Source organism: Uloborus diversus, chromosome 7 (assembly GCF_026930045.1).
Source record: "Uloborus diversus isolate 005 chromosome 7, Udiv.v.3.1, whole genome shotgun sequence".
Taxonomy (NCBI): domain Eukaryota; kingdom Metazoa; phylum Arthropoda; class Arachnida; order Araneae; family Uloboridae; genus Uloborus; species Uloborus diversus.
In genome coordinates, this window is record NC_072737.1 from 119,457 (window position 1) to 128,113 (window position 8,657).

The 8,657-nt window shown below is 34.8% G+C and overlaps 1 protein-coding gene across 1 annotated transcript in view; it reads left to right on the forward strand.

Annotated features, from left to right (window-relative positions):
• Positions 1–8,392, forward strand: part of LOC129226118 (delta-1-pyrroline-5-carboxylate dehydrogenase, mitochondrial-like) — a 55,445-nt gene extending 47,053 nt beyond the window's left edge. Inside the window, 2 exon segments of the mRNA XM_054860718.1 lie at positions 4,424–4,542; positions 8,255–8,392. Of these exon segments, the coding sequence (XP_054716693.1) occupies positions 4,424–4,542; positions 8,255–8,370 (235 nt within the window). The 3' untranslated portion in view covers positions 8,371–8,392.
• The last annotated feature ends 265 nt before the right edge of the window (positions 8,393–8,657 follow it).

The following is an 8,657-nucleotide window of genomic DNA, read 5'->3' on the forward strand; positions in this document are numbered from 1 at the left end:
AGTGGAATCTCCTGTTTTTCTTTCTTTGAAAGTTGGCAAGTATGGGAATGATGCAAATTTAGGAGTTGATCAATAGCCGCTTTATTCGAGGCTCATTCTTTTTGTCGAAAACAATGAGACCATTTTGATGCACTACACTAAAAGGTATGGTAACTGAATTGTAACTTTATACTTTCAGAAAATTTGCAATTCACTCTAGAACTCAAAAAATTTATAAAGACATGTTTTATTTTACTTAAAATATTAAAAGCAACTACTATAACTAAAACTTTTGTAAATAATACTAACGAAATCAAAGTTCATCATATTAATTCGAGATTCAAGAAATAAAGTTCAAAACAAGGACTAAATGAACTAAGAACAAGAACTCAGACCAAGTTAAACAGACAAGTTGTTGGACTTTGTTTGGACTAGTTGCGTTGGTGTTAAGGGGAAAAAAAGCACTGATAATCAGTGGCTGGGTATAATCCGCAACTCATAAACTTTGCCTTTTTTAACAGATAATCCTCAGATAATACGCAGGAAAATAAGGTACCCGTTTTCATCAAATGCATTGCCTTTTGAACTAAAGTCCCTTCGAGTAGGGGACATGGGGAATCTTGTCACTTCATTGAAGATAACCTTTTACTTGTTAAATAAATTGTGCATTGAATTTTCAGTAAAAGTAATGAAAGCAGCTTTGTTGTTCAAAAATAAAAATATTAAAAAATTACATTAAAATGCAGTTTTTAACCCCCGACACACAAAGGAAGGGGGTTGTTTGACATGTCTGTGTGTCTGTAGCACTCTAGCCCCTAAATGCAGGGCCCAATACAGGCTGATTTTGCTACCGTTTTTCGGTACCCTTCACAAAAATCTTGTTTTGAAATCGGTACTTTCACAAAAATCAAGTAATAAAATAGGTAGCTTCACAAAAACATCGAAAATTTCACAAAAACTCGCATTTTAAAATATGAAATTTGTTTCTCTGTTTAAAACAAAATTGACTCACAAAATAAAATTATAAGCAGGTTTATATGAACAATCGCTTAAATAGAAACCTTGTTGTAGTATTTTAACTCATTTTTAGCTGTTTCACACCAAAGTGTATTTATGCAATAGTATCGCAATCTTTAAACATCTGTTTTGGGGAACTGTTTTTCTCATCATTTCCTACATTGTACACAGTACATAGCCCATTAAGCTGAAATTACGATGGTATTTTTCGTACTTCTTAGGTTTTTAGCTCCCCCCCCCCCCAAAAAAAACGAAACCTGTTAAAAATACTAGATGACATTTACACTTTTTCGAACTAAAATTTCACTTGTTCCACTACTTCTTTTACAAAAATTAGGATGCCTCTAAAAGTTCACAAACACAATGCTGATAAAATAAAAAAACTTTCACAAACATAGAATGATGCAATACTTTCACAAAAATAGGTAGCAAGAAAAAAATCCTGGATTGGCCCCTGAAATGGATGGACCGATTTTGAAAAAAAAAAGTGTACGAAATGAGAGTTGATCGAGAGTGTTCTTAGCTAGGTTGCATCTTTGGATGACATTCATTAATAAAGTTATTAATTAAAAATCTCTTAAAGGTTTTTCGTGATTTTTGCAATGAAAACATATGTAAAAATTTTAGAATTTATTACCAAAATAAAGAGAATTTTTTTCCGTGTCTGATAGAATGTGTTTGGAACATCCATGTTTCATAGAATTCGAATTATGTTTTTTAAAGCAGATTTTAATAATGGCTAAGCCTCTATTCACGCGATTGATAATCGAATTATTGTTGGCCGACAAGGAAATGAAACGCAATGATTTAAAATTTTTATCTGTTTGCCAGTTTCTATTGAATAGCAAATGAAATAATTGACATTGGTTTTTGATAGTACTGTTTGACCGCGGATTGTATGTAATCTGGCAATCTGCCAAGTAAAGACGATTCCATCTGGAGGAATCTAGTGGGGGAGAGGGGAAAATAGCAATGGGATATTGATACACGCGATTTGTAATGTCACTAGCGCCTTATTCATTTATTGCATTCTCAGAAATAAAATAAGGGAAGACAAAAATAGTTACCATGGAAACAACAGAAAGAAAAAATATTTTCATTTCGTTCAGGAACGTAAAAGCAAAATGGTAAGCTCAAAACTTTGTTGTGAATAAATAAATTAATTCATTTTTGCCGTGAGAATATACATCGAATATACTTTAGATTTAAAAAATGCTGCTGCGAGCAAATTTTCATTTTTACGAAACTAAGGCTAAATAATAGAGAGGCAACAGTGCACATCAGAAACAAACCCACTAACACCCCTATAGACTAATAGATAGGTCCATTTCTGCCTATAAACCGGATATTAGCCTTTCCATGTAATCGATGGTGAAACTGTATATGGCTTTTAAAAGGATTTTCAATTTTCCCTCTCAGGGCTGGGTTTTTTGCCGGAAAAAAGGTATTTTTTCCGGGACAGTGGAAAAAACCATGGCAAAAATGGAAAAAACCGACAAAAATGGAAAAAACGGCAAAAACCTAATTGCAAATAAAGTAGCATTATAGTGTCAATCAAGAAATAGTGACAATATAATATAAATTTTAGTTATGTCTCTCCATGTTACTTCTAATTTATAAGGTGAAAAATAAATTAAAAACAAATGTTGGGATTGCAAAACTTAAGATTTTAAATGTTTGCTAAAACATTTTTTTCAGAATGAGTCAACTTTTATTTCTTTTATTTTATAGTTGCATCTTGATTAAGTATACTTTATATAGATATTTAGTATTCTGTAAAAAATGCTATAATAAACAATCTAATTACATTTTCATTGTAAGTTAATTATTTGTCTTAGTGGTTACAAACTGAAATTTTATGTTAATGTTTAAAAATTTAAAAGTAAAAATGCTCCATAACTTTAAAAGTAAGTTAAACCTTAATTTTTTTTAAACTATAAAAATAATTGAATTAAAATTTTATCAAAATCTTTTCATGCTTTTTACTTTTATATAAAAAGGAAAAAAACTGACCGTAAGTTGTGAAAACAAAATCTATTTTTGCCACTTTGGCAAAAACTGGCAAAAACCTATTTTTGCTGAGCGGTAAAAACCGTGGTTTTTCCATGGTTTTTTTCCACCCCCTGCAAAAACTTGCCAACCCTGTTCCCTCTTGATTTTACAGTTGCGACTCAGTCGAGAGTTTTTATTAAAATTTTTAATTTTATCGTTGCTTGTTAAAACGGTCGAGATAACCCCTCGGGATTGAAGCCCCCCATTCTGGCTCTGTTGGTTATCTCATCTACTAAACGGGGAGTCCGTTTCTTCGTGTTAGTTTCAACGGAGAATGACGGGTTTCTGTTTTGAGCAGGGCCTGGCTGGAGAAGGCCACGGAGACCCTGAAGATGGACCATGGAAGCACAAAATAAAATAAGTTTAAGGAATTAAAATGCGAAAGAAAATGGTTCACAATTTGAATGGAATCGAGATTTTTTAAACTTGATTTAAAAAGGCTTGTAACTTTTTTTCCTTTCGAGATATAAGCTTATTTTTTCCACCATTGGTCGAGTTAGATCTGGAGTGAAAAAGGTTGCTTTTTCCAATGGCGTCAAAAAGAAAGCTGTGGGACAATTCCTTCACTTTTTATTGATGGATTTAATGAAGAAAGTAGTGCCTAAATTTCAGCTAAGCCTAAACAAATTCGAGCTGAAAACGCAAATAACTCCCGCCGTAATAAAGTTATAGCATTGGAACAAACTGCGTAGAACGCGGAAAATTCTACCCTTTCTAACGATATGTAATAATATGTGCAAGTAATTTTTCACCCCCATATTTGAGAATTTATGTGAAAATTTGACGTAAATCGGAATAAAAAAACAACCATTCATGGAATTTTATTCGAACTGGTCTGCAAACCTTTTCAGGACTTAAAGGAACAAATTGTGAAAATTTCAGCGCAATCGGCCGGGTTGTTCTCGAGTTTTGCGAGTTCAAACACACATACGCTTTTTGGAGACTTCATTTTATACTATGTAGAGATAATTTGTATGATTTAACTTTATTTTATTTTATTTTGCTTACTGTTATGTATGTGTGTTTTGTTAATAAATCTTATCAAACATTTGTACCCGTGGGTTTCTGAAGAATAAATAGTTGCAGGGAGCATGAATGTACAATAGCGTGGTTCAGAAATACATGTAATAAAAAAATTTTGAAAAAAAAAAAATAGAACCGACTTCAAAATTGCTCTAAAAAGTGAAAAATAATTTTATTCTTTAAACACCATCGATAATACTTTTAAACATAATTTTTGAAGCTGGCGCAAAAACGATAGATAAAATCATTCACAGCCATAACTCAACTACAAGTATAAATTTGTAAAGAAACGGCGAGTCCTTTTCTTTGTGTTAGTTTCAACGGAGAATGACGGGGTTTCTGTTTCGAACAGGGCTTGGCTGGAGAAGGCCACGGAGACTCTGAAGATGTCTGCCGGCAACTTCTACATCAACGACAAGTCCACGGGATCTGTGGTGGGACAACAGCCCTTCGGAGGAGGAAGACTGTCTGGTGAGTGCTAGGACATAGGGGTGATTGTATTCCGGTATTTTACCAGATTTCCGGTATTTTCATCTTGAATTCCGGTATCTTCATCTTCGAAAATACCGGAACTTCTATATTTTCAGAAAAACCCTCTTTTGTAAAATTTAGGGCGATGTTTAATGAAACACCAAAAGACCAAATTGAAGACGTTTTGTTTGGTATAAAGCTTAAGCTACGGTCATGGTTTGTAAAATCTATGGTAATTATCGAAGAACAGCCGTGGGGGAATGAATAAAGGCTAGATAAGAAGAATCTTTGAAAAATTTCAAGAAATGAAACAAATTAAAAGAATTTAACTCCCACCATGCACATGGACGTATTAAATCCAATTAAAACTTCGAGTTTTAGCCCCAACAAATTATGTATATAAATGATTTATATACATAATATAATGTGTACATACACATAATGTATATATATGTAACCATCGAAACACTTTTTCTTCTTGGGCAAAAAAAGTTCAGGTATTTTTTCATGGAGTCACAATCACCCCTGAGGACAGCACATTGATGCAGTACACCACGGCCTTTCACACTTGGGGAAAATAAAATAAAATATTGCAATGATGAACTAAATGTTAAATATGGTGGACCTTCGTTTTATGTGGGGGTTACGTTCTACAGAAATGCTGTGTAAATTGAGACCTGATAGTAGTGTTGAAATAGGGGTTAGGTTCCGTAGATCATTCTAGTGATGAATAATTTTATGTTAAGTTTAATGTTCACTTATATCGACTTTTATGCACGGGTGCAGAATATGTCCGATCCGGCGATCTAGGCTCGGGGGATATTTGAACCATCTGGGGAAAATTTTGCAGATTCGATTTAAAAAAAAGAAAAATCCAATTTTTTTTTTCTGCAAGTGTTTTTTGAATGCATTTTCTTTTGCATCACCACTCTTTATGTTTTCATCAACTATTTGTTGGATAATAATTTACATTTAAAATTAATGTAGGTATGATATTTTAATTAAAACTTAATTACTGAATTTGCTTTACTTAACTTACTTACTTTACTTAATTTGTATTACTTACTTTACTTAATTTGCTTTTTAGATACCAAGTTCTAAGGCTACTAGTTCATTCTATTAGTTTTAAAGATGCAATTGCTTTTTTTCCCCCAAAAAACTATCTCTACCTATAGTAATAGGAATGAATTTTTATCTGAAACATATAGCATATGGTAAAATTTTGGGGAAATTTTCATACAAATTGGGGGAAATGTTGATGTTAAAAACATTTTCTGCACCCCTGCTTTTATGCACGACATGCATAAAGAGAACATACATTAATTTCATGTCCTGTTTATAAAGAGAAGAATTTTTCTTTGTAGTTCTTTGCCGAGCATTAACGCATCCGTGATCACTTAGGTCATTTCCATCATAGAATTTTCATTCACTAACAAATCAGAAAGAGCATTTCTATTGTCTAGGAATGTCTCAAAATGTTCAAAGTGAACATTTTTGGTTGTGTGTCACCGATATCGGTATCCTCGTTGGGGTTTGTCCAACTTTGTTGCTGCTAAAAGCTCTTCTTCCAGCGACTTCCGAACTGTGTGCGTTTAATGACTTTACGTCTGGGAAGAGCTCTGGAACCAATCGTATAAAATATCTCCAGTGGCCCAAACTCGATTATTTGCACGCCAAAATGCAGCAATCTTTAGGAATTTGGATTTTAAATGAGAGGAAAATTTTATGTGTTTGCATTTCCATGTAAACCAAAACTCATCCGCGTAAAATAAAATAAAGGTGTCAAACCTTAAACCTTGTATAATTGAAATCGCGTAAAACGAGGGTCTACCGTAAATGCACCCATTTTTTCAACTCAAGTAGTAAAAAATTCATTTTTAGACGTTCCTATTTTTTCCTTTTCGCTCCCTTCCAATGACATTGAATCTTTCGACGTCATCGAAGCCCCAACCAGTTTAAACCTAATTTTTAGATCTACACTACTTAATGATTTTTAGATTTACATTACTTATTAGTTATACTTAATGATTTTTTAGATCTACTCTACTTATGCGTGTAAATGAGTGACCGGACCAGTATGTTCAAAAAATTTCCTCTCCCCTTCCATTCATATTTTTTCTTTTACCTAGCTTGATCTCTTTCAGTAAATCTGTTCACACAGTGAGCTGGCATATGTGATTAATAAATCAACAACTATCCATGGATTTGCTTATTTGCAGTTTCCTAGCCACCCCATTCCATGCATAACCGAGAGTTTACCATGCTTGAAGTATTTTTCTGACGTTTTGAGGCTCGTTCCCAGCAACGAGGCACAACTATATTCAAATTAAAAGTTTCATCACATTAAGATAAAATACTGTTTAGCTATTTCAGGTTTTAGGCAGTGGCAATGTTTCCTCTCGTGGATACTTCATCTCTCGCTCTCGGAAGGGAGTCCAAAGTTCCGTTTTTTTTTTTAATCAATTAAATTATTTTTTAAATTTTTTTAACTTAAAAATAGGAGTATTATATCTTGTTTGTTGATTTTTTTTCCTGCATTCATCTGGTTCCAAGGAACAGAAACTTCTGCTACTTTTTCATTTCATTTCTCTCGCTCTTCCCCTCGCGTAAAAGTCGCAAACTGAATCGGGACACGGTCGAATCTCTATTCCCGATATTCAACGATATCGTGTTGGCATAAATTAAAGTTAAGTTTAAAATCCAGAAGTTAAGATATTTAAACTAAGCCAACATTAACTGGCCGTGTAATGTCAAGTTGGAGACAAGCAAAAAACATGTTTCAGAAAAATACATTTATTAAATATGACTAGAATAACATCCCCATAAAATACACCCCCAAAATATCATAACAAAAGTGGTTCCAGAATATAAAGAAAAATGTCACCAAGATGTCGATGCAGTCACTTGCCACTCCGAAGGATCAGGTAGAAAACGCACAAAAGGTCCGCCGAATCACACTTCAGGAATGTCCGGACTGAACAGGCAACATTACACAATACGTAGATCGGTAAACATCACAGGTAGACACGTGGAACTCACATCCCCGACATTTTAATTGGCCGGACACAACACAACAGGTTCTTCACCTGGACTCACTAATTCCAGGACTTGGAAGATTAAACATCACATACCACAAAAACCCCCGCTAGCATCGCGGGGAAAAACCCCCCACACGTGAGCCGGACTAGGCTTCACGATCAGAACCAACCACTGGGGATCGTTGAAAGAAGAAAAACGAGAGAGTGATCGCTGCCACTCGCCACAATATATATGTTTTATCAACCAATGAGATTCCATGCCTCGATGACGTCACCACACTAACTTCTACTTCGACCATCACTCATTTGCATATTCCACTACCGCGAATATTCGTACTCCTCTCCATAGCACGTGCGGTCAACAAGTGGAATTAATTCGAGTCGATCAGGTGACAACTCAACTTTTCTGAATCGACACATCGAGACATGCAATCTCCGATGGTTTCAGTAAACAGTCGCCATTAATTATGGCGTGGGGGAATCGTCGATTGAAGTGTTAGCACCAACTAGTTGACAGGTTCTACTTTTACCAGACTGGGCTTAAAGTAGGTACACTTAACTTTAAATTATTTTCTTTAAATTATCGGCTGTGGACCGAGAATAAAAACTAAATAAAATAAAATAATATTTTATGCTAACATATCGTCCTGATGTCCGACTCTCTTCTTTTCCAGGGACCAACGACAAGGCAGGGGGCCCCCACTACCTCCTGCGCTGGGCCTCCCCCCAGACCGTGAAGGAGACCATGGTGCCCCTTTCGGAGTGGAAGTACCCCTACATGGAGTCCTAAATTCCAGGGATCTCCCGAAACTCCACGTCTTCCATTGAGGATCTGATGGCGAGATTTATTTTTTCGACCGCACCTTGAAGTAACTTTTTGTAGTCTACTCATGAGTGTTCTTTTTTTTCTTCAAGAGACTGCCTCGATGTTCCTTTTTTTTTTACATTTCATGTATCGATGGCACTGTTCAAGATGCCCAATGTGTCAGGGTCAGTTATCATTTCAAAATAATAGCAATTTAGCCAACTCCCCCTCATTCCAATACTTGACACGTCGCAGAAATTTAGATTGTGGAA